General features: G+C 40.4%; 1 protein-coding gene across 6 annotated transcripts in view; it reads right to left on the bottom strand.

Annotated features, from left to right (window-relative positions):
- Positions 1-26,724, bottom strand: part of FNIP2 (folliculin interacting protein 2) — a 145,187-nt gene that overhangs the window by 57,289 nt on the left and 61,174 nt on the right. For 3 of the 6 annotated variants that reach the window (XM_027866851.1, XM_027866853.1, XM_027866847.1), the window contains exons 3-9: positions 25,399-25,548; positions 19,929-20,029; positions 19,771-19,842; positions 16,715-16,815; positions 16,434-16,523; positions 14,919-14,990; positions 7,638-7,767 (exon numbers count right to left, since the gene is read on the bottom strand). In XM_027866851.1, coding sequence (XP_027722652.1) covers positions 7,638-7,767; positions 14,919-14,990; positions 16,434-16,523; positions 16,715-16,815; positions 19,771-19,842; positions 19,929-20,029; positions 25,399-25,548 — 716 coding nt within the window. The remainder of the gene's footprint in view (positions 1-7,637; positions 7,768-14,918; positions 14,991-16,433; positions 16,524-16,714; positions 16,816-19,770; positions 19,843-19,928; positions 20,030-25,398; positions 25,549-26,724) is intronic. The other 3 variants (XM_027866850.1, XM_027866849.1, XM_027866848.1) reach the window with 2 other exon arrangements.

Genomic DNA, 26,724 nt, shown 5'->3' with positions numbered 1-26,724 from the left:
GGGTTGGGGGGAGAAGGAAAGCAATTTGGCGTGGTGGCACAAGCAAAATAGGCCTCAGCTAACCTGGAGCAGCCTTTAGAGGACTGAATCACAGGCAGCTGTGGCAGTTTCCAGACCTCTCAACCCACGAATGCCAAAGACCACTTAGAAGATCAGTGGGAAAAGTCTGACTTCGGTGAAAGAGGAGCTAGGTCTCAGCCACCCCCAGGGCAGCAACTGCCTCCTGAGCTTCAGGCCCACAGACTGAGGGGGAATCCAGTGGCTCATCAGAGGGAGATTGCAGGGATCTCTTTGCTAGTGCAGGATTCTCTTGCTTTGCCTGTGCTTGGATCTGAGTCACAGTTCTGGGTGGCAGTCCTGGGGCAAGGAGGAGGAGTGCTGGTGTGGTGGAGCTTGTAGTGGTAGTGGAGAGGAAATCCTCCTCACAGTTCCAGGGCAGAAAAGAGTGCTTGTGGTCACTCATAGAACAGAGCACAGGCCAGGAAAGGAGTAAACACCTTGCCCCTTATCATACCACCTCAGAAGAACTAAAAATTTACAGGTTCCTAGAAGTATCTCTGAAAACAGCTGCATAAAACCTCCAAAGCTTGGGACAGTACATTCTCCACACTGGAAGCAGATCCCTACCTTAACAAAGAGTTTAAAACTCAAGTAATTGGCTGGGATCATGGGCAAACCTCACAAAAATGTCAGACCATGGAATCTTTCTTTGGTGACAAAGAAGATCAAAACATACAACCAGAAGAAGACAACAAAGTCAAAGTTACTACATCCAAAGCCTCCAAGAAAAACATGAATTGGTCCCAGGCTCTGCATGGAAGAGCTCAAAAAGGATTTTGAGAAGCAAGTAAGAGAAGTAGAGGAAAAACTGGGAAGAGAAATGAGAGTGATGCAAGAAAATCATGAAAAACAAGTCAATAGCTCGCTAAAGGAAACCCCAAAAAATACTGAAGAAAATAATACCTTAAAAAATAGCATAGCCCGAATGGCAAAAGAAGTCCAAAAGGCCAATGAGGAGAAGAATGCCTTAAAAAGCAAAATTGGCCAAATGGAAAAGGAAGTCCAAAAGCTCACTGAAGAAAATACTTCCTTAAAAATTAGAATGGAGCAATTGGAAGCTAGTGACTTTATGAGAAATCAAGACACTGTAAAACAAATCCAAAAGAGTGAAAAAATAGAAAACAATGTGAAATAACTCATTGGAAAAACAACTGACTTGGAAAATAGATCCAGGAAAGGTAATTAAAAAAGTTATTGGACTATCTGAAAGCCATGATAAAAAAAAAAAAAAGCCTTAGACATTATCTTTCAAGAAATTATCAAGGAAAACTGCCCTGATATTTTAGAACCAGAGGGAAAAATAGAAATTGAAAGAATCCACCGATCTCCTCCTGAAAGAGATCCCCAAAGGAAAACTCCTAGGAATATTGTAGCCAAATTCCAGAGTTCCCAGGTCAAGGAGAAAATATCGCAAGCAGCCAGAAAGAAACAATTCAAGCACTGTGGAAACACAATCAGGATAACACAAGATTTAGCAGCTTCTACATTAAGGGACCGCAGGGCTTGGAATATAATATTCCAGAGGGCAAAGAAGATAGGATTACAATCACCTACCTAGCAAAACTGAGTATAATCCTTCAGGGGAAAAAAATGGACATTTAGTGAAATAGAGGACTTTCAAGCATTCTTGACGAAAAGACCTGAGTTGAATGGAAAATTTGACTTTCAAATACAAGACTCAAGAGAAACATGAAGAGGTAAACAGGAAAGAGAAATCATAAGGGACTTATTAAAGTCGTACTGTTTATATTCCTACATGGAAAGATGATATTTGTAACTCAGGAGACCTTTGTCAGTATTAGGGTAGTTAGAGGGAAAAATTATATGTATGTATATATAGATAGACAGATAGATAAATAGAGGGCACAGAGTGAGTTGAAGATGAAGGGGTGATATCTGGAGAAAAAAATTAAGAGGTGAAAGAAGATTATACTGGGAGAAGGAGAAAGGAAAAGGTAGAATGGAGTAAATTATCTCACATGAAACAGACAAGAAAAGGCTTTTACAGTGGAGGGCAAGTGGGGGAAGGTGAGAGGGAATGAGTGAATCTTATTCTTATAGGATTTGGCTTAAGGAGGAAATAACACACACACTCAATTGAGTATGGAAATCTATCTTACCCTACAGGAAAATAGGAGGGGAAGGGGCCAAGAGAACAGGGAGATGATAGAGGGGAGGGCAGATTGGGGGAGGGGGTAATCAGAAGCAAATACTTCTAAGGAGAGACAGGGTCAAAAGAGAGAACAGAATGGGGGGCAGGACAGGCTGAAGGAAAATATACTTACTTTGTCACAACATGACTACTATGGAAGTGTTTGGCATGACTACACATGTATAACCTGTAGCAAGTTGCTTGCCTTCTCAATGAGGGTGGGTGGGGAGGGAGGAAGGGAGAAAATTTGGAACCCAAAGTTTTAAAAAAAATTGTTTTCACATGCAACTGGGAAATAAAGATATACAGGAAATGGAATATAGAAATCTATCCTGCCCTACAGGAAAATTGAAGGGGAAGGGGATAAGAGAAGGGTGGGGGGAAGATACAAGGGAGGGCAGATTAGGGGAAGGGATATTCAGAATGCATGCCATCTTAGGGTTGGGGGAGGGAAGAGATGGGGAGCAAATTTGGAACTCAGAATCTTGTGGAAGTGAATGCTGAAAACTAAAAATAAATCAATAAAAAGAAAGGGGAAAAGAAAAGCTCCCCTACTTCTTATCTCCACACACCATGCTTGGAGCGTACTGTCATTTCGCCTTAGCCTCCTAGGATCCTTCGTTTCCTTCAAGTCTCAGCTCCAGTTTCATCTTGGGCATGAGGCCTTCTCTGATCCCTCACCCTGCACTGATTTTGTGTCTGTGCATACACAAACTTCTCTTCTCAAAAAGAACATAAGCTCCTTGAGGGCATGACTATTTTGGTGTCCTCAACACCTTGCATAATGCCTGGCTCCCCATCAACTCAACTTCTCTGAGCCTGATTCCACATCTGCAAAATAAGGAGGCTGAACTAGCAGACTTCCAAGTTTCAACCCTAAGTCCTCTGTTTCTATAATCTCTTAATTCTTCAATGAGCTACAGAAGGGCAAAAATGATTACTTCCAGTTTATAGATGAGGAAGGGAGGACTGGAGGTTAATTACAGATAGTATAATTAGAGGTAGAATTAAGCATAAATTATATTGCCTTTATAAACTCCTAGTGTTTAAATTTTTTAAAACCTCAATATAAATATCTCCCAAAGTTTTATAAATATCAATTGCTTTTTAAATGCTAAAAGTACAGAGTTCATGTTTTTCTAGCCTCAGAGGGATACAAAGTTAAGTGACTGTCTCCATTTTCAAAAGTATCACAGACACTCTTTATAATGCAAAGTTTCTAAGAAGCTATTACAAATTCTGTGTACTGCATCATAAAAAGCACCTGTGGTGCTTTCTAGGAGAAGCTACAGGAACTTAAAAGAGGACCCAACAATGCTCTCCTGAATAAATCATTTCAAGAAGGCTCTCTCTTCCAGAACATGTCACTTAATTCATATCATCCAAGTCAGGGAATTTCTTGGCCTAGCCAAAATGGTGGCCTAGCCTTCTCCCTCTCCCAGTGGAGCAAGGACAGATTTCATTTTATCTTCCAGTATTTTAGTTGTATAAGAGAAGCATTTCCAAATCCCATTTGCATTTATATTTCAAAACAACCCTATCCAACAAGTAGATATTAAGCACTGTGCTAGGGCAGGAGATATAAAGGTGAAACAAAGCCCTCTTATTCCTATCCTAAGCTCACCCTTTTCTTTACCTCTCAGAAAATCTAAGTGCTGTATTTCTGGAATAATTTTTATTTTATTGGTGCTCTTAAAAAAAAATCATTGTCACTTTCCAAAGGTTCTCAGCAAAGAACCTTCCCTGGTAACAAATATCATTTTGCCTAACTTAAATGCAAACTGTCATTAATAAGCCAACAAATTTCCTCATGAAAGCAAATACACATTTTCTTCGAAGTTCTCAAATCAGTCTCTCCATGAGGATCTCTGGCCCCAGTTCTGTCAAAGGAGAAAGTGCGCCATCTGTCGGGAAGCATGGTGGTATAACTCAAGCAATCAATCAACAAGCATTTATTAAGCACACTGTGCTAGGACATATACAACTGGACTTTAGTCCAGGCCACGTTTGCCTGTATTACACAGTGGTATAACCCACTTGAGCAATCAATCAACAAGTGCATTTATTAAGCACCTGTGCCAGGAGATGTGCAACTGGACTTTAGTCCGTAGTCCTAAACCATCCTCATAATCTGAGATCCATTAGCCTGAGAGCACTATGGTGACAGTTTGAATTCATTCCTGTTACATAATAAAATACAGTCTTATGTTTTTAGAGGATTGAAATATACACACACATATACATATACATATATCTATACACATATACACACATATATATAAAATTTTGACATGCATAGTAGAAACAACTCTGACCTGGCAGGTAAGAAACGGGTTCTAGTCCAACTCTGACACTCACTAGCTATATCATTTTGTGCAATTCTCAAACTCCCTGGGCCTATTTCCTTATCTACAAAATAATGAAAGGGGGGGAAGGGGAGGAGACAGGAAAAGTATATACTAGGTGATTTAAAATATCTGCTAATGTCACACATTTCTTTGACCTCACTTTATCCTCAGAAACTGTTCAGGGGCATCAGGCATTTTACAAATGATGAAACTGAAGCAGAGGCGGTCAAAGGTCTTGTCCAGGGGCAAATGGCTAGTTGGTGACAGAACGGAAGCTGGGTCTCTTATTTGCTGGCCCTGAGCTCTTTCCAGAATAAACATGTTAAATAAGTGACAAATAACTCACGCTAATAATGTATATATTCAAGACTCTGGGTGCTTCCTTCAATTCAACAAACATATTAAACACTACAGACTTAATGTAAAAATACTACTTGCCAGAAAAAACAGAGTTTCAGAGGAAAGTGAGAAGACCTCTCTGAACTGATCCAGGAGCGAGAAGGGAGCAGAATTAGGAAAACAATTTATATAATGACAAAAACATGTTAAAGAAATTAAAATTTTTATTAATGTAATGCTAAATCTGATTTCCCAAGGACCAAATTGAAGCTTGCTACTTGCTTCCTGCCAGAGAGGTGATGGACTTAAAAAATGCAGAATGAGACATGCAATTTGGACTGACCAATGTGAGAATCTGTTTTGCTGGACTATGCATATTTGTTTATTGGGGTTTTATTTTTCTTTATTTCTTTGCTCTTTGGGAGGCAGAGGAAGAGGTGAAAAAGGAGAAATAATGTTCGTAAAAATAAGTAAATATGTAAAAATCTGTTTTCAAAAATACCTGGTAGGTACTACACTGGTCACTGGGATGACAGACACAAAAATGAAGCAGTCTGTCTGCTCAGAGGGTTTACACTCCAGGGGAGCAGATAAAATAACAACATTTCACAAATTAGTCAGTCCAAAGTATATATAAAATAAAACGAGGTAACTTCAAAAGGAAAAAACCTCCTTCCAAGTGGAAGGAATCAGAAAAGATCCAGAGTAGAACCAGACATCCTGAAGTGTGTGTGTGTGTGTGTGTGTGTGTGTGTGTGTGTGTGTGTGTGTGCCATTAGACAGCTGGAGAAGCAGCAAGAGTCTGAGCAGAGTAGAAATAAGTGAAAATTGAATATACTGACAGACCTTTTGAGTCCTCTAAGAAGCGGATTGGGGCTACTGAGTAAGTTCCCCTACCAGATGGTCATATAAAGAATGAACTTGAAGTAGAGGTAGGCCTTATAATCCCTGTGCAAACCTCAATGTATCGTGATCAGGGCCATGTCCCTTCACCTCTGGGTCTTAGTATCCACATCTGTAAGACAAGGAAGCTGGACCAGGTGATTGATGAAAGGTTCCTTCACAGCTCTTAAGATTCTGTTAATCTATATCCTCAGGCTCAGATCATAGCATTCACAGGTGTTCTGCACACAATTTAAGGGAGGCATTTTAACTCCCAGAAGACACAGAATGCAATCACAACGTATAGTTGGGGATAAGGAATTTTCCTCTAATTCCATCATAATGTGTGAATAAGTCTTTAGTCAGTTTGAGAGGATTATGGGGTGACTCCTGGATAAAATGCTGACACCACACGGAAAATATCTTCTGACTGGAGAAGAGAATCAGTCACATCCCTTGGGCCTACATATAAAAAGAACATCATTCACCAGCTGAGAATTTTAGGCAGGCAGAGTGACTGTACCAGGCCAGGCAGCAAGGGGAGCAGAAGAGGGCTGATCTTTACCCTGGGAAGTAGGTGCCATAAGTATTCCCGTTTTTACAGACAAGGAAACTAAAGCTGAGAAAGGTTAAATGACTTGCCCAGATTCACCCAGCTACTAAGTGATCTGAACTCAGGTCTTCCTGACTCCTAGGACAGTGCTCCTGTCCACCAGCCCACCTAGTCACACCTACTTTAGGTTTGAGGCCATTCTTCCCAGAAACACTCTATGTATTGGTGGAAAAGTGCACCTCAGGCTTTGAGGTAATCTTTTATACTAATTGTTCTTACCACCATCTTAGTGATGCCTTTGCGAAAGGCTAATTAAGTCTACTGGCTAACTGCCTGCACATCTCCACTTTGAAATTTATTCTTCATGGCCCAGCTCAAATGCTACTTTCCTCATGAAGCCTTCTCTCATCACCCACCAAACATGTATAAACATGTATATATATACGCCAACCAATAGGATCTCTCTATTTTCTGCATGTCCCATTTGGAACATCCTATCTCAAATGGGTATTTGTCACACTGCCTCCCAGGCCCTCACTAGATGGTGAGTTCTTGGAGGAAAAGACTACCTTACTTCTATCCCTATCTCCAAAGGGCCCAGCAGACTGTCTTGCTCATAGCTGTTGTCCAATACGTTTTTGATGAAATGCACTTAATGTAGCACTCAATACAGTGAGAGGGGCCCACAGGCCTAAGCAGCAAGATAATGCTACACAAAACCAATTACTGAAATTAAGGAACTGAAAATTAAGGTAAAAATGCCTGTAATACATGCTATTGAAGAAAACATGAAGGAAAACAGGAGATGCTAGGAAGATTGCCTCGGTTTAGACTCATGTCACTTTCATTCCATTTGATCTGAAATCTCACTTTGGAGTAGGAAAGTTAAGTCTAAAGCAAGGAGTTCCTATAACTTTCAAAAGCCACAGGAGGCTTTGGCACAGTAAACCAGGAGACACTCATTTGATCTCTCTTACCTATGAACTGTAGTTCTGGAAAGGCGCCCCATTCAAGTCTATGTGTGTTTGTTTTGAGATAACATTACCCCTTTTGTAATCATTACCCAGCATGTAATGGCCACACCAAGATTCTCCCACGTTCCCAGATTCAGGAGATTTCCCCTGTCTGATGCCTTACTATTTCAATGGAGAGTCTAGCTTGCAAATTTAGAGATGCAGACTAGACACCAACCGCAGCTTTACCTCCCTTTTTTGATTATCAGCTGAGCTCCCCCGGACAGGAAATATTGCACCCCACCAGCCAGTTTCAGACAATGTACCCACACTTCTCCCCTGCCACTCACCACCTTGGGACAATGCCATTTTCTAAACTGGTCGTTTGGCTCCGAAGCCAGCGGCGCTGGTAACTGCTGGAAGAGGAAGAGGAGGAGCTTGGAGACGGGAAAGGTGTGATCAGCAGGCTGCTCAGGGAAGCTGGCAGAGGGAAAAAGGGCACAAAGAACTGATTGATTTAAACAAATTTTTCAGTGTGTACAAGTGTAAGTTGAAAGAGTTCCTAATAAAATGATTTGCCAAAGAACTATGCTTCCAAAGTTCTACCACTCACATCCAGCAGATGGCAGCAATAGTTTGGGCTGAGTTTTTTGTTGTTGTTTTTTTGGTTTGTTTTTTTTTAAACCTACTGCTAAAACTTCCTCAGATTTTTTCCAAAAATGGGTCTAGGCTGGCCAACATTAGAAGTGAAGGGACTATCACAGGCCTGTTCCACTCTGATCCTACAGGGAAGCTCTGATCTGCTCCATTTCACCTAGGCTTGTTCACCCCCCCTTAGCCAACAAGGTGATCCCTCAACCCTAGGGGCTCACCTCAGCTTGGCCACTGTAGCTCAGAACACCCAAGCCAAATCTACTGGTCTCAGTCTTCCCAGGAGCTGAGATGACAAGTGGGCCCCATCATGCCCAGCAACTTTCTGGGATTTCAGAGGAAAGGTAACACTAAACTCAAGCAATACAAGAAGTATAACAAGCATTAAGCACCTAAAATATCTATTATAGAAGCAACATTCCAAAGTCCTACAAGCCAGACATCAGGCCTCACCCAGCTGACTACCTCCTGGTTGCGCCCATATGGGCTGAGGCAGCCCTGTGCTAGAGCCCTGAGTGGCTGTCACATGCTGGCACATGGCTTCATTGAAGCTAGCTTTGAGTTAGGATCAATGGATTTGGAGCTGAAAGGGACCTTTTGTTGTTGCTGTTTAGACCTGTCTGACTGTTCTTGACCCCATGTGGGGTTTTCTTGGCAAAGATACTAGAGTGGCTTGCCATTTCCTTCTCCAGTGGATTAAGGCAAACAGAGGTTAAATGACTTGCCCAGGGTCAGACAGCTAGAGTCTGACGTGGGATTTTAACTTGGGTCTTCCTGACTCCAGGCCCAGCGCTCTATCCACTGAGCCACCTAGCTGCCTCCAAAAGGGACCACAGAAATCATCTAATCCAACCTTTCATTTTAAAGATGTGGAGTCCTACAGCAAGAAAGGTTAAGTAATTTACCACTGGGTCACAAAACCAGTAATGATCACAGCCTTTTTGAAGCTAAAATATCTGACTACAAATCTGGGGCTATTATCCCTGCACCACAGCTGCCTTACTCCAGATTATTTACCCTGAATCCAAGTTTCACCTTCTTCATTTTGGTCATAAACTCCACCTATTTTCCCAAAGCATTCTAGAAGGAACCCATCCCACCCCCACCTAGGTGCCCAGTCTCACCCCTGTCCTGCAATCTATAATTCTAGGATAGAAAAAATTACTTTCACATACAGTCATAAAACTGATAATATCCAGCCAAAGAAATGAAAAGATCATTCTGGGTTGCAGAAGGTCCCTCTTCTAACAACTGAGTTCTTTTAATGATATTTTTGCCTTTTCTATTCAACTTTCACTCAGAACTTCCCTAGGTCCTTTTATAGCCCATAAGTACAAGATTAAGATCCTCTAGAGACCATAACAAGTCAATAGTAATGGTCCTTTTATTCCAGTAATTGTCTCTGCTTTGTTGAGCGAAGTATCTACTACCTCAGCTGACTTCTCTTTAGATATTCCTTACTTTAAAAGTTCCTACCTCTGGTAAAAGAGGTGATGGACAAGGGTGCAGAATGAGACATTGATTTTAAGACCCTGCCAATGTGTGGATTAATTTTTTGTCTTTGTCTCTGTCACAACGGTAGACCTTGTGGTGGGGTTTGGGGTGGAGCTGGTAATAATGACAGAAAAGGAAAAGCAAAGAACCTCCTATGTAAAATGGGGGTGATAACAGCACCCTCCTCCCAGGACAGTTGGGAAAATATTTGTAAAATAATATTTGTAAAGCACATAGCACAGTGCCTGGCACATAGTAGGTGCTTAATAAATGCTTGTTCCCATCTCCCTTCCCTTATGTGCCAGGCACTATGCTAGGCACCCCAGCACATAAATACAAAGAGTTTTAAAAAAACTTACTCTTAATTATTATTTTATCTTAATATTTAATTTAATTTTCTAAATTAATTTAATAAACTAAAATTTTAATATCTTAATATTTTAATGAGACAAGTATATGCAGAATACATATAAAGAGAATAAAAGGGATGTGTCTCAGAGATTTCCAGAGCTGAACTCCTCACCCCTACCCTACCCCAGGTTCAGAGGTTTGCCCAGTCTCACAGCAAGAGTTAGAGGTGGTATCTGCACCCAGAACTTGCTGACTCCAAGTCCTGAGCTCTATCCCTCCACTCTATCATGATGCTTCTTGGTTTTAGAATTTCTAATAATTACTTACTGCCTGAATTTTACTTCTTCCAAAATGAAAGGTTTTTTTTAGTAGAATTATCTGTGATATAAGACAAATACAGTTCCCAGATAGCTCTTTAATGCCAAGGAGCATGTCCTCCTACAAAGGATAATGCCACTTTCACAAGGACAGGACTCAGTTTGTTCTTTGCTCAGAGGCTAGAAAGGCAGGCACCATATAAATGGTGGTCTAATGGAGTGACTACTTAATTGGGAGTCAGGATTCCTGGTTTCTAGTTTGGATTCTGTCACCAAGTAACTATCTATCACCTAGCACAAGCCACTTAAGGAGGGAGGGATAGGAGCAGAGGGAGGGTGGCCACCTCCATTTCCTCATCTATAAAATTAAAGGGGTGGACTAGATTTTCTCTAAAGGGCCCTTCCCATTTTAGTACACTGAGTTTACCCTGTTGGTAACCAAGCCTGACACACCAATGGACAGAAGCATCTGTTTCTTGCCCTAGATTAGAAACGAGAGTGCACAGCTTTGTTGGCTCCAAAAACTTCTTTGTCAAGCCCAGTTTAAAGGAACATGGTTCTTCTTGGCCCTATGCCCCTAGGATCCATGAAGGAAATAAAAGAAATGTTTTGAGCTTCAGCTCTGCTGCTTTTGGGATAAAATATATGTCCAGGCTTGCCTACTCATCTTTCCAATCTGATTTCATATGACTCCCTTTCACAAATTCTCCAGCCCAGTCTAAGCGGTGGCCTAGCCAGTAACCCCAAAATGGCATTCCATCTCTACGTCCATGCATTTGCACAGGGGTCACCCCCCACAAACCCCTTCCCAGCAGCTCAGGCAGGAGCAACCTCCTCCTAAGGGAGGCTCTTTCCAAGTCTCCCAGTGCTAACACCAAACAACCAAGGTGTTAACTTTATGAAAGGAGAAAAAATGATTTCTAAAATTATTTGATATTATTTAGTTTCTGCTTCTTTGTGTCCATATTTCCCTCCAATACAATGGTCTCCGTACGGCCTCCATGTTTGTTTTGGTCTTTTTAGTCCCAGCACCTAGAACAATTCCTGGCACGGCGGAGGCTCCTAATAAATGTTTACTTAGGTGAATTACGGGTAAGTTTTTTTTTAATGTGTGGTTGTTCAGAACAGCTAACTATATTTTAGCTGTATGAACATTTTTTAGCATTAAAAAAAAAACAAATAAGCTCTGCAATAAATACTAATAGTTAAAGAACTATAAAGAGCAGCAAACTCCTTAGGACTGCAGTATTCTGGAAATTCTCTCAAGTTCTCTTTCAGGAGCAAGCTCAGCATTTGAATCAGAGTGGCCACTAAAAAACAGCTGGGATAAAGTCAACTGCTGTTGAGAATCTAAGTACATTTCCATTTAGAAGAACAGGAAAAACTCAATATTTTTCTCTGATACTCTCTTCCCACAGACTGAAACCTGACTTCCCCTGATAGCAACCTCTTTCTTCCACAGCTTATCCAGAGCAATCATTCTCTCTTCCATGTCTCCAATTACAGGTCACGAGCCAAGGCAAGGACACCGTTTGCTCTTTCTTGATGCTGCTTCCATACCACTTTCCCCCACCATCTCTCAACTCTTCTTTGGAGAACTCTCTGTCCATACCACCTTTTCCCCCAATCTCTCCAAATCTACCATATTTGCCATTCTCCGATTTTAGGTAAACCACAATGAGGGCTTCCTTTGGTTTTCCCCATATAATATATTCAGTCTTAGCCGCATACTGCTTTCACACCTGCCTCTCAAGCTCCGCTAGTCACCTTCTGAGGATACATTTAGAATTCATTCATGCTGTTGGCAGTGTCACAATTTGGCACCTAAACTTGCTTGCTTCTCAAGTCGGCAAGAAAAACTGGTTCTAAAGCTACAGCCTTGAGTCTGAAACCTGATGAACAAATCCAAGTGCTGGCTTCTATAACCTGAGCTAGGGGGCTAATCAGTTTCCTCAAAACACATCCCTAACCGAATGGCTACTCAGAGAAATTGAGTCTATTTCTCCCCACACCTCCAATTTTCTTTTTGGATTTTTCAGTTTGCTCAAGGCAAATGGATCACTTCTGCAAATTGCAGATAATTACCAACCCCCTCCCGGAGCTACTCAACTTCTTGCTTGTCACAGAGTTGGAAAGGCCTAACAAATTTAGTTCTTCCTGTTGGTAAACTGTGACTCAGTGGGTCTTCTTGGTCCCAGGTCTCAGTTTATCCATAATATAATCTGAGGTGAAGGCTGACTCTGCCCCCAACCTTGGGACAAACCAGGACAAAACCCAATATCACTCCTAGCCTTGCAAGGCCTTAACATGAAAAGACTTTTGCCTCTGGGAGCTGGCCTACTGGTATAGTTGACTCTTTCCCACTTAAGTGCATTGTTTCATTATACACATGATCTTCTTAGTTGTGTTTCATGGAGCATAATCATTTGCTCACAATACCTATTAAGTTTCCTTGTTCTCTGGAGTAGGCCCTGCCCCTGAATTCACAGAATCTTAACATTAGCCAAGAAGGGTCCACAGAGGTCATCTAGTTTGACCTCCTATTATCCAGTGAAAGAGCCATCTCTTACAACATTTCAGAACAAAAGCCTTTGCTTGAACACTTCCAGTGGTAGGGAATTATTTCCCCCTTACATAGCAGCCTATTCTTCTTTAGATAACTGTTTACAAAAAAAAAGTCTTCCTTAAACAGAACCAAATTCTGCCTCCTCTAATTTTCACCCATTTGTCCACACTCATATTCCTCAAAATGGGACTCAAAGTTTAAATCACCTAAGCTGCATTACATCCTTCAAAAACAATGGTAATTCTGGGTAATCTTCCTGAACTGTAGTCACAAACACCACCCTTAAATCAGGTATCAATGATGTCTGCGTATCATATAGAAAAACAGAGTCACAAGGACATGATCACAGAATCACTGATTTGAAGATGGCAGCGACACCTCTCATTTTATGTCCGAGGATGCTGAGACCCAGAAATTGAGTGACTTGTCCAAAGTCACTCAGTAATATGAAAAAGGTAGTATTGGAACCTAGGTCCTCTGATCCCAAGGGCCCTTTTCCACTCTCTCACACAGCTATAGTAAACACAATGCCCCACTGCAAGTCAGGAAGCATAGCTTGAATAATGGCTCTAACTTGGGGCAGCTAGGTGGCGCAGTGGATAGAGCACTGGCCCTGAAGTCAGGAGTACCTGAGTTCAAATTCGGCTTCAGACCAAACACTTCACACTTACTAGCTGTGTGACCCTGGGCAAGTCACTTAACCCCAATTACCTAAAAAAAAAAATGGCTCTAACTTATTACCTGTTGTGACCACAGGTAAGTTATTTCACCTCTAGTCTTCAGTTGTTTCACCTGTAAAATGGTGGACCTCATTGGGTTATTGTTAGGGAAGTATTTTGTAGGCCTCAATATGCTAAAGAAGTATGAACAGCTGCATAAGCTGCTTAACAGCTTTATGAAATATATATGAATCAACCAAACTGGGTAGAATGCAGTAACAAATCATGATAAAATGTCATTTAATTTTATTTTAAAAGATTTCTTGGGAAGACTGTGCTGATTCTAGGCAAGGACTGTAAGGCTCAGTAAACAGCCAGCAAAACCCTGGGAGAGAGCTTGTGTGGGCAGGCCTAAGGATGACTAGAGCTGAGGGGACAGGCTCTCTGTGTGCTGGTGCGCTCCAGCATGAAGCAGTCTGACAGGGCATGTCCTGGGATCATGCTGCCTCCTGAAAATAACAACACAGGTGTCACAGCAGAGCACCCAAGCGTGAGGTTCCAGGCATAAAGGAGCACCTGCATATCACAGCGTTCTCTTAGCCCTCAGAATGAAGCTGCGAGGCAACTTTTTTTAATCAAAGATGGAAAGACAAAGGCACAGAAATTAAGCAAGACATCAGAAGCCTAGTATTCTAGCAATCCAGCTTCTCCGAGTATGTGAGTCACCTTCCACAGTCCAGAGTGGAACCACCAATGAGTGGGTCTTTGATTCTACTAGCACTGTAAATTCCGCCTCAGTTGCAGAGATGAGGCATTCAAAGGCAGATTAACAACTTGAACTGAATTTGGGACTTTATGGTAAGTAAGGGTGATGTAATTAAAAAAAAAGTAAGTTTAAAGTTGGAAAAAAAGGGAAATTTGGAAAGAGTTTAAAACAACATGTCTCCAAGAAGAGGGTAAGAGCCAATCCCTCTTGTTGGCTGGAGCAGACCTAACCCAATGGTCAGCATCTTCTTTGCAAACACAGCACTCAGCAGGCACCTCTGGTTTTTGGAATAGGTTTTTCTCATGGAAAGAGATTCCTTACCGTCCATTATCATATTAAATTTTTGGGGAAGTCTAAATCTGTCTTGTCTCATGGAAGGCAAACTGGATCAGTTTTCCTCAGCATACTATCACTTCTCAATAAGGTGAATGCTGAGGGTCTACACCTATAGAACCAGAAAACCAAATCTCACAATATGCACACCTGGTCATCTTCTCACCAGCCACTTTGCTTTGGGCACTAGACATCATGCTTTGGAGAATTCTTAACTGTAGAACTCCAGGCTTGGGGACCCCAATGTCCTAATTAGTGAGCGCCTGCCATCAAATGGGATAATATTTCTAACACTTAGAGCAGTATGGCAGATAGTAAGCACTTAATAAGTGCTAACCTCTGAGCCTCAGTTTTCTCATCTATTTTAAAAAAATGAGGAAAATAACACTGTCACAGCCTACCTCAGGGAGCTGTGAGCAAAGCCATTTGTAACCTTACAATATTTGTTACTATAATATCATTCTCAATAAATCAGTAAAAGGAAACATATGTACCTGATCGGGCAATCCCGCTGTCCCTGTCTTCATTCTGGCCTCTACTAGGCATATCAACAGGAGTGCTGTGTGCTGAGACAAAAGGCAAAAAAGAAACATGTTAGCAGGATCCCTTTATGCAATGTGGTCAACTCCAAAGGCAAGATGGTTTTTAAAATACCTAGAATGATGCTGAAGTGTCAGGAGGACTTAGTGCTGCCAGTAAACTGTAAGTATATAATAAAGTTGGCCACTGGCAGATAAAATCAGAAAAATAAAAAGAATGATCACAGTGTGAACAAAAGAAGACAGTCTGCAGTATAGCTCCCCTGGGCCCAAATCAGCTCCCCTTTGCTTCCAAACTCATTTTCTTTCAGGCAGACATATTTAGATGTTGTCATCATCACCGTGAGAGGCAGGCAGCTGTAATTTATAAATGCTTCAGAATAAATTTTCACTATTTCAATAGCTACTATGTATAAACTAGAGGAAAGAAAAAGAAGGGAGGAAAAATCTCCCAATTAAAAAACAAAAGTTTTCCTCTGAAAACATAATAAAACATCTTCCATATGTCTCTCCTTTCATTATGGGATGACTCGGGAGATGAAGTACTTGCAGAAGCAGGGCCTTCTAGGTTGACCTCAACTGGATATACAGATGGGTAAAGAAAGCAAAAAAGATTCTGCCACTAAAAACTCTGACTGTGTGCCACAAAGTCAAAGACTCTGTCTGACTATTATACATTCTCCAAAGTATGTTTATATTCACAAATTTTAAAAGTATATCAACATGCAAGCCACACTCTAAGGAGGTAGGAGGGTGTCACTTTCATTAGGGTATCCATTCACCAGGGTGTTGAGCAGACATCTCCCTGTAAAGAGGCATAGTGTGAAATGAACACCCCTTCCAAAGAGGAAAGCTCTTAAGATGCTAGTGGCAAAAGTCCCCTCCAACTTGGCATCATGCCAAGATGGACTGTAGTGATGCCATTTCCACATCCAAAATCAGCAAGAATATTTAAAGCTACTATTTCACCTACCAGCCAACACCGGGGTCATTCTACCTGGGAAGAACCTAGGAACTCACATCAGTTCTACTTAAATAGCTACTGACATACTTTTAAGGTGATCAAGAAATGAAAAAAGGGAGACTCCCATGCTCTTATTAGAAATGATTTGGGTGGAAATCTATATTAGCAGGTGACTAATGGATAGAAGATACAGCAGCAAACATAACAGCATAGCAACAGAAGAGGCTCAGGGAAATCAGAAAACATAATCCTCTTAGAAACACTAAGGGCTCATTTCTGTTCAAAACCAGCTAATTCTCAGCTAAAGCTGAGAAATATGCAATAAAAGATTCACTGGTGGTGGAACTTTGAAAACATCTTGTATTTAGCTGTATTCAAAATCAAATTCTGCCACCCCAAGAGCCCTTTGGGTTGCTAGCAAGGTTTTAAAGAAGATTCTTGGCTCAGAATAGCCACAGGGTTTAGTATACGTGTGGGTCATACCGAACTCAGCATTCCACACAAACCTGCAAAGAAAGAAGCGCTCCGGGTGAGCCGGAGAGGTCCTCCTTCAGCCAACCCTTGCAGCAGCTTGCTGCTGCACACCTGGAGCACACCTGGAGACCGGAACACATGGAATGGGCGAACAGAACATATCAAAAAATAATCACGGGTTAAAGACAAAGCAGAAACAAAAATGAAAACGAAAAATCCAACACAAAACAAAAAGAAAATGAACACAACACACACACCGAGGACACATCAGTAATTACAAATGTTCTTTTGTTATAATTGCTTTGGTTTTTACCTAGGTTACTTCCAGCACGACAGGGACCCAAACTATTTTGATTTGAGCTCAATTTTCCCAAATTAGCATCTTGGTTGATGTATTCAAAGCTGTCTTGCAAGCTAAAAATCAAAGAGGGAAAAGAAAGGAGAAAGCAGAAAAATGTCAATTGAAATGTCTAAGATGAAAATGAAACCATTTCTAACACCTTTTTTTTAAGTCAAACAAATCACTGATATCAATTCAATTTATTGATTCAATTCATTAAACATTTATTATTGACTCTATGCAGGGTACTCTGGTAGGTGCCTGCTATTACTAATTAAAAATCTCTTCTATAAATGACTCATCTCACCTCTAACAAAAATGACTGATTTTTAAAGGATTATTTAGGGTACAATAAAAAGCCTGGTTGAAAAATTAAATAACACAGATAGCATTCCTCAGTCATAATACAGAGGAGTGAATGACAACTTCGGTTTTGGAAACTTTTCTCATAGTGCAAATTTCCTCAAGGATTTTTATACTTCAATAGGATATGTGATCTCACTGATAACATTCTCCAGCAATGCTAAATGCAATCCATCCATGTTTTCTCATCCTATGTCCTCCAAGGAATCCCCATGATGTTGGAGGCTGTCCTTTAGATCTCTTGGCAGAGAATGAGTGGAGCATATGTGGGCTGTCCATTGGTTATCCCTCTCTCCCTCTCACCATGTGACTGGTCCATTTCATTTTCTGGTCCTATTTCTCTCTGATAATATCCTTTATCCTGCTTCTCCTTCATAATTCTTAATTGGTAATATGAGCAATATGTTGCAACCTACTCTCAATCAATAAGTATTCTTATTAAGTGCCTAGTATGTGCCCTTTGGGCAATCCATTAAAATTACTCAGTGGGGTTTTCTGAACTTCTCAAAACAAAATTTATTGTAATTACACTCTCTCGCTCCCTTTGCAATGGATGTGAAGGCAGGAGCTGCAATCATCTTCATGAGACTTTGCTTTAGGTTCATCATGAGCCATACAAGGTTATATGGTGAAGTGTTTCAGAAATTTATAGGTGGGTTCTTTTGTTGTTGTTGTTGTGGCCTTAAAATAAAACCAGCTGCTCTATTCACATTTCCAAAGAGAAGCTATCAGTTGATAGCTGCTTCTATTTAGCTTCGATTTCTTCATTTCCTCTGGTTTTGTTTGCAGAGTTATCACCATAGGTGGTTTACCGCCAACTTAATTAGTTGTTGGACAAACTGTATTAAAAAAAGGGTACTGACAACAAAGACCTGGGTTGTTTTTCTATCTGTGTCCACACCTTGGGTTGCTAAGGCCAAAACAGTTTTGACATCCAATGGACAACCCTCAGGTGTCCCTAGTGCCACAATGACTTAAAATGAATCAAGCCTTAGAGAAGTGTATGGGGAGCAAATGTTTCAAATGTATTTGTTAACCACCAAGCTGTCTAGAATGGTATCACAAAAAGAGGTTTAAAATCATTTTAGCTAAAAACATTATACAACTAATTTAGCTAAAAACATTATAATTATACAAATTGTGTTAAAAGTTGAGTTAACCTCAAAAAGTTCAGCTACTAAATAGAAAATTTGTTACCATAAATAACAAAGAACTGGTAAAATAACTATTAAAGTAAAAAAAAAACTCAGCAAGTCTTATATATGTTTAAATAATCATAATGGATTGCCATTCATCAAAAGTTAAACATTCACATACACTAAAGATTAGTTTATTTCATTCTTCCAACTCTAAACGGAAATTTATTCTCAATTGTGAACAGTTCCAAATTAGAAAAGATAGCTAGAATGATTGTTACAAGGTTTTTCAGCTTTGCAGTATACTATAGAAAAAATGTCCATCCTGCTATGGAGACTATGCTGGTAGGAACAACACCTGGTTAAAAACAAAACCTTTCTATGTTCCAATACATCCTCCATAGCATGACTTCAAATTTGTTTCCTATTGGTTTAATTCAGTTTTCATTGGTCATACTTTATTTTACACAGGGCCTTTTCTCTGACATTATTCAAGCTTAAAAAATTTATGAAATACGATAGGATTTAGAATCTCAAAGTTAAGAAGGAATCATACTGGGGAATTATAATGCTCCTACTTAGAGACATAATCAAGAATGAAAGGGGAAAAAAAAGAATTCCAAAAGCTCTTTTCAGAGAAGATCCTTGCTGAAACTACACAATGTACTAATATCAGTAAGCATCAGAAAGTAACAAGGCTTCTGCTCAACTTTTTTGTTTTAGTTTTAAAAAACACATGTTGGCCAAACCAATTCTGTCCAATGGCCTTGATAAAGTTGGGTTTTTTTTTTTTTTAAGGGACAGATTGTATATGACAGAAAAGGGAAAATCCCACACTTACAAGGGGGCAGCAAGGTGCAGGGGGAAAGCTGGACTTAAAGAGTAAAAAAATCTGACTCTGCCACTTACAAATTGTGACTTTGCACAAGATTTGGTTTCTTCATCTGTATAATGGGGGTACTATTACTCACCTTCCTATCTTGGAGGGGTATTGGGAGGAGCACACAAGGTAATATCAGTGAGTGCTTTGAATACCATAGGGCATTGCATGAAAGTAAAGTATTATTATTCTTATTTAGGAAGACACATTCAAGAACATTGAAAGCTGGCAGAAAGGGCTTTGATGCAAACTAAAAGGCCATGGGTGACAAAGAGAAGATAGTGTAACAATCTGATGGAAAACAACATAGCCCCTTTTCTTTCCCCATTTTTCATTCTTCATGGAGGAAGATGGCTATCATCTGACTGAGAGTAGAAAGGTGCTAAAACAGACCAAAAGTTTAGACATTCACCCATCCACAGTCCCAAGCCCCCTGAGAACACAAAAGAGCTTTTTAGACTCACTCTTGGTGAGGCAGTGGCCAAATTTAGGTGGGTGAATTCTAAGGCCAATTGTAAATTAATCCCTTTCTAATCTGACAGTGTTTCTCATCATGAAGAGTTTTATCAACTTGAAGACTGAGTACCTTGAAACAACAGCATCTTCTTTTTTCTTTTAAAGCAAGAGGGAGGGGAAAATCCCATACTTACTTGTTGGTACTTCCACAGAAGCTGCCCATCCTAGCAGAGAAGACCTTACTAATCATCAGCTGTGGTGGAGAACTGAAATCAAATACATGTCAAATTTAATCGAAATGCAACATCATACTCCCACTTCTCAATCCCTGAAACAAAGACTGGAAACTTACCGTATATAGTGGATCTTTAAGGTAGAGCCTTTGTAACTCATTGCCACGGAACCAAACATCATTTCCCCAAGCATGTTGACATCAGAAGCTGGTCTTGTATACTATAACCAGTACAAAGAAGAAAAGAAACTCAAAGTCAATATGCAGTAGTAGTTGACATGTTAATAACAGCAATAGTTAGCACTTATGTAGCACTTCAAGGTTTGCAAAATGCTATAAAATATTACTTCATTTTATGCTCACAACAACCTTGTGGGGGAGGTGCTATTATCATGCTCATTTTACCGATGAGGAAAATAAGAGGTGGAGTCACTGGCCCTGAGTCACACAGGCTTAACATATCTGAAGACAGGATGTGAATTCAGGTTTTCCAGATTCCAAAGTGCAGTGCTTTCTCTCTACTGTGCCTGTAGCATCACGGTTTTGTCCAATCCTTTACTCCTGGCTAAGGCAGAGGTAATGACTGTTTCCTTAAGTCAGTTCTGGTCATCTTATAAAGACTTGAGCTTTGATGCATGGTTTCTTCAAATTTGTTCTCAACACTGATTTCATGACCTTTTCTCTATACAAACTTTACCTTCCTGAGGATCAAAGCAATTTACCAAATTTCTTAATTTCCACAACAGTCTCATAATAACGGGAAAGAAGAATCATCACTATTCCCCATTTAGAAATTTTACAAGAGAGATTATTTCATTTGTTCTGCATGTTATATTTTAATACTTCAAAATGGTTTGTAACTTCTACACCGCAGAGGTCAAAGACAGAAAGAAATATCTTGTATATACCAAAATACTCACAGCAGCACAAAACAAAAGGGATACCCACTGATTAAGAAATAGCTGAACAGATTGTGACAAATGTAACAAAATATTATTATACAGTAAGAAATGCTAAATGTGAAGAATTCAGTGAAGAACAGGAAGATTTATGCTAAGTTGGAGGGAGAGATCCAAAAGAACAATGTGCATAATGACCACAGTTATGTAAATGAAAAGAAAACACAAAGTTAAACTCTGTGGTGATGATGATGATAAATTTATATAGCACACTATGGTTTTCAAAATACTCTACATATGTTATTTCACCACCACAGTCTTCGAGGTAGGTGGTATTAATATCCCATTTTACATTTGAAGTTAAGTGATTTGCCCATGTTACCCAGCTAGTAGACTAGTAGTATGTGTCTAAGACGGGATCAGAACTTGTCTTCCCGACTCTAAGCCCAATGTTCTATCCACTGCACCACTCACCTGGCTACAAACAATTGTGGTTACAGAGAACAGATCATTAAACATACTTCTCCTCTTGGACAGAGAGATGAGGGAAAGCACAGTGCAGCTACCGTCTATGACTGTTTTGGTTGTTTTTTGTTTGCATGTTTACTCAGAGGATGTACAAGGGAGGGTTCAATTCCAAAGGGGAGGTACTATATTAAGAAATGTCTGTGATGTAAAAGCAAAAGGCATCAAAAGACTTATTTGGAAATGAAAAAGGGATTTTGACAACATTGGTATTCCTTCAGCAACAAGGTCTTGACCTTCTTCCATACCTCAGTTATGTTTCATGAGGTGGTTTACCTAGTGGCTGGCCTTTTCTGCTGAGCCTCCCTGTGCTTAGCTAGGCTGGACACCCTGGATGATGCCCCATAACCGGACCATGTTGGAAATTGTTCCAAATTGGTGGGAGTTGTCAGAGCCTGTACCATGGCAGAAGTTCCCATAACCCTGAGCCACCAACTTACTTGGTGCTAAAGAACTTTAAGTTAATTGAAGATAAAAAACATTCGCTCTCCTTTTAGTATTAAGAACATATCTGGTGAAGAAACAGGATCCAGGATTCTTCTTTAACTAATTATTTAACGCAACATAACAAAGGCTAACAAAACTGCCAGAACTAGAGGACTAACTGGTTCAGTTTGGATTAGCAGGAATTAAAAACTCTGGGATTTTATAAAAACCATACAGCATTCTTGTAATTTTTGTTCTTGAGTTGTTTCAGTTGTGTCCAACTCTTCATGATCCCATTGGGAGTTTTCTTGGCATAGATAATGTAGTGGTTTGCCACTTCCTTCTCCAGCTTGTTTTGCAGATGAGGAACTGAAAAAAAAAGGGTTAAGTGACTTGCCCAAGTAACACAGCTAGTAAGTGACTGAGGCTGGATTTGAACTCAGGAAGATGAGCCTTCCTGATTCTAAGACCAGTGCTCTCTATTTACCCTGTCACCTAGCTGCCCTGCTGTTATGATAGGACCACTATCTACCAGACTTTCCCCCCCTCCCTTAAATATGAATTTAGGTTAGCTTTTCCCTGAAAAGTGACAAAGCTGCCTAAGGGGTTGAGGTTCAAGCTGCATCTCCCTTGACACAGCTTCCTGGTAACCTCTGGCCTTATGGATGGGACTTTCTGGTCATTTAAAGGGCATTAAAAGGCCCACACATGTGGACTGGACTCTTCAGACTTGGCAGATATACCAAGTTCAAGTAAATCACCACATCCTACCATGATGAATAGACTTCTATCCATATGGGGAGGGGGCAAATCTACCCATTTTAGTCATTTTCAGTTTTCTAAAAACTTCTCAAATAAGTGCTGGAGTATCCTTGTTGAATATCCTTCCTATGCTATGGCTGAGAAAATGTTCTTTTGTTCCAGCATTGAAGGTGCTCTAACAGGGTACCAGCCTAAGTCAGGCCTGCCTTTATAGGTCTCTTCATGATTCAGCAAGGGTCTGAGATACAAATGGAGAGATCTTCTTGATTTCATCCTGGATGACCCATGGCTTTGAATCCCACCCAATCCACCCACAGGTTGCATACTGCTTAATGCATGGAATTTAATTCCTATTTCTATCCCCATGAACTTGATACAAGATCATTCTACCTCCTGGATATTGATGCCTTTCATTAGACTCTTTGCATAATGGCTAAACAAGAGGTAGGCTAGGGGAACTAGGAAAGAAAAGTGAATTCACAGCATCACACCAAAGAAAAGTAACAGTAGTTGTTTTATCTTGTTGCTAAAGTGAACAGTGCTACTCTTTTCTACCAAATATCTATCACTAGGCCAAAGCTACCCTTGTGTTATAACAAGCTGCTTCTTGGTTCTGAAAAGAAATATAGTCCATTGTTCAATATGAACAAATGAAATTCTAATGACATCTGGAACCAACTGTCCAAAAAGTACTTGAGGATTCTATTTCACATGTGCAAATGAACAATTCACACAGGCATGTCGACCTACTACTGGCTAAATGTACCGTGATATTTGAGTTCTGATCGTCCACATCTCTCTTCGATTAATCATTTACAATCCCTCTAATCTCTAGTTTTTGCACCTCACAACTTCAAAAAAACCCTGCTTCTTTTGAACACTAAAGTTCTCTCCAAAGCAAATCATACAATGTTGCAGTTGCACATGAAATCACCAAACATAGAACAGCAACAACCACAGTCACTACCAGATAATACATACAACATTTTACCTGAGCAGTCAGTCCCCCACCTCTCTGCTGAGGGAAACATGCGACAATCATTTAACAAATGCCCGCTACAAGCAAGGCACTGTAATAGGCACTGGGGATGGACACACACACACACACACACACACACACACACACACACACACACACAATTAAACAGTCCTTGCCCTCAAGGAGCTTATTTATGGTCTATTGGGGGGGGGCGGGTAGGAGGAGGGTAAGGAGAAAAGATGAACAAACACAAAATATTCACACAGTTAATACAAATTAATTTCATAAGGGAAGGCGGTAACAAGGGAATCCATGTTGGAGGCAATACTTGAGCTGAAAGTTATAAATCATTTACATTATCTTAACCAGACCCAAATAAATATGCAGTATAAATATGCCTACTTAATGGATCACGTCCAAGTCTAAGTCAATACCTAATTCCGCTCAGATGATATCCAAGTCTAACCTTTTAAAACTGAGTTTCCTTTTGGCAAAGTAAGAGTGCGAGAGGATTGTGAAAAGTTCAAGTTGATCCACTTCACTCCAACAGGCTGTTCTTTGGTTGCTCTGTCCTCACTCACTTTCTTCATCATGAAGCCCCACCCCTCCTCCTCCATTTCACAGTAGCCCTTGCATAGTCAGGTCCATCTCTTTCTTTCCCCCTGCCCATTTGAAATATCATCCCACATTTTCTCAGCTACTAAGAACTCGTACGTCCACTGGGCAAAGGCACTCAATACAACAAAACAAGAGACAGCCCAGAGCCTGGCCCTGCAGTGGTTATCTTCAGCTACCCCTAGGCTTGAGGAGCCTGGGTCCCTCTCAGACAATTCCTGATGAAGCGCAGAAAAGACAATAATAACAAACAAAAACCCTTGTCTCTAATATCTACTCCTTTAACAATTAATTGGCTTGTTTTCATGGGCTCCCCTACAACCTTAATCAAGATTTCTCATTTCTCCAGATATCCAGGCCCTTCCAAAATTGACAGTCCATCACTTGTCTGGATTTTAATTTTCCTTCAAGGTTCATCTTAGGTGCCACCATCTCATCCCTGACGTTCTCCCCACCCCCCTCCCCCAGTTATTAGTGTTTCCTCCTTTCTCAAATTCCTTATTCCTCAAATTTGCTTATTGAAGTGTTGATACTCCTAGTAGAATATAAACACTTTGGGCACAGGAACATAGTACAGTGAAAAGACTCTGGATTTGAAGCAGAAGGAGGTGGGTTCAAATTCCAGCTCTGCTACCTGATGATGATGACGATGATGACAGCGTTGATATGGTGCTTTATGAATCACAAAAACTTCACATGTTATCTCATGTGACCTTGTGTGACTATGGGCAAGTCACTTAGCCCCCTCAGGGCCTCAGTTTCATTATCTCAAATAAAGGAGATGGGCCAGCTAACGTCCAAGGTCCATTCCAGCTCTAAATCTAAGATTCTTAACAATGGCTCCATTTTTCTCTTGTATCCCCAGCTCCTATCACGGAGCTTGGCACCCAGCAGGTGCTTAATAAATGCTTGCTGAATTTCGTTTGCTTTTTTGCTTCTCATAGATCAATGCCAGCCTTCTGAGGTACCAAACAATTCCTTTCCAGTACTGGGCACCTCCCAGTAGGACAGGCGTGCTGATTCAGAAGGGGAAGCTTGTACACACTCAAGAAACCCTTGCGGATTCTTAAGGCCTAACTAGGAACCCTGGCTATTCTCAATGGGAGTAGAGACAAATCTAGGGAGGGCGCTTCTCCTGCTCGCTACTTCTCATTGCACTACAATGCTAGGGCAGGTTGTGCTGAGCTACCTCCACTTTTCTGCATGCTCTTCATCATTCTGTATCTGGAATCAGGAGGCAGAGTTCAGGTGCACAGCTGACACAACCCTAAAGAAGTTTAGGCTACTGGGTCAACAAGAGCCGTTCTTCTCCACACCACCACTTCTGTCCAGGGCTTCTGCCTCTCACTCTGGTGGTATGCCCTCCATTCTGGATTCCTCTTACCTGGTACTTGGGAAGCTGCTCCTTGCCATGTAGAGAGCCCACTGAAGAATGATGGGAAGAGGTGTTGCCATTGCTACTGCTGCTGCTGCTGATACTGTTTCGTGCCTGGCAGCACTTGACTGGCATTTTAATGAGGACATCCTCAGTTCTCTGGGGACAGAGGGAGATAAATCAGACCTTGAAGAGAGCCAGGTTCATCAGCTCATCTTTGTAACCTGGGAGTGCCTTCAATAAAACATTCTGGGGCAATCAAATGCTGGCAGAAAACATCAATATTTCTTTCGCAGGTGACCCAGGGATGGGGATGGCTTTGGAGAATGCGTAATGCTCAGGAATTGAGCAAGATTAAATAAAGGTGTTGGGCCAAAAAAAAAAAAAAGAAAAGAAAAGAAAAAGACTGTTATTGATTTTTAACTGATGTTTAAAAACAAACATCTAAAAATTATCAACATTTTTAAAGTAACATTGGGATTAATATAGATTATGCAAACCCCAATCTATTCCATCACTAGTTTTTATGAAAGTGATACAAAAAAAAAATCTTTTTTTAAATTAGTGGCCACCTTTTCCCTGTCTCCTCCTCCCACCCTCTGATCTCCCCCTCTCTAAAACCCTCACTCTTTCCCTTAGTATTTGATTTCAACTTTGGTCAAGTGAGAAAATTCCCTCTACCAGAGCCACTTTGCGGCAATTTCAAGTCTTAGAGAGTTCCCTGGGGCACTGAAAGTTTAATTGACATAATTAGAATCACAGTGTTTGTTAGAGGTAGAATTTGAACCCATGGCTTTTAGACTCCCAAACCAGCTCTTTAACCACCAGTCCACCTGCCCATCAGCTCAGTCTTATGCACTTTTTGATTTGCTATTCATTAAAGCAAGGATGGCTTATCTAGTCTCTAATGTGACTCTCATTAGGCAGTTCTAAGCACATAATTCAGCAGTCATATGCCACTCACATCATCACTCAGGAGGGAGGGACCTACAGAGTGGCTCCTAGCACCCACTCCAGAAACCAGGCTCCTCTGAACACTTTCCAATGAGACACCACTTTTTGTCACTTATGCTAGTAACAGCCAGCACTTCAGGGAACCTAATTTATAATGGAAATTAACACTTGCCTCATTGTCTGAAAGGCCTGGGCTGTAACACATTTTTATTATATATTAATGTATATTTACTATATATTAATATATCTATTAATTATATTAATATATTTTATATATTAATATATTTATTATATATTAATGTATATTTTAATGATTATTTATAACACATTTTAAAATCTACGTCTCCAATTTTTAAGACATAACATGCATTTTAGAGGGTA

This window comes from Vombatus ursinus, unplaced genomic scaffold, assembly GCF_900497805.2.
Source record: "Vombatus ursinus unplaced genomic scaffold, bare-nosed wombat genome assembly UNPS02014784.1, whole genome shotgun sequence".
Classification (NCBI taxonomy): Eukaryota; Metazoa; Chordata; class Mammalia; order Diprotodontia; family Vombatidae; genus Vombatus; species Vombatus ursinus.
The sequence above is the reverse complement of the archived record's forward strand: the minus strand, read 5'-3'. Positions and strand labels throughout refer to the sequence as shown.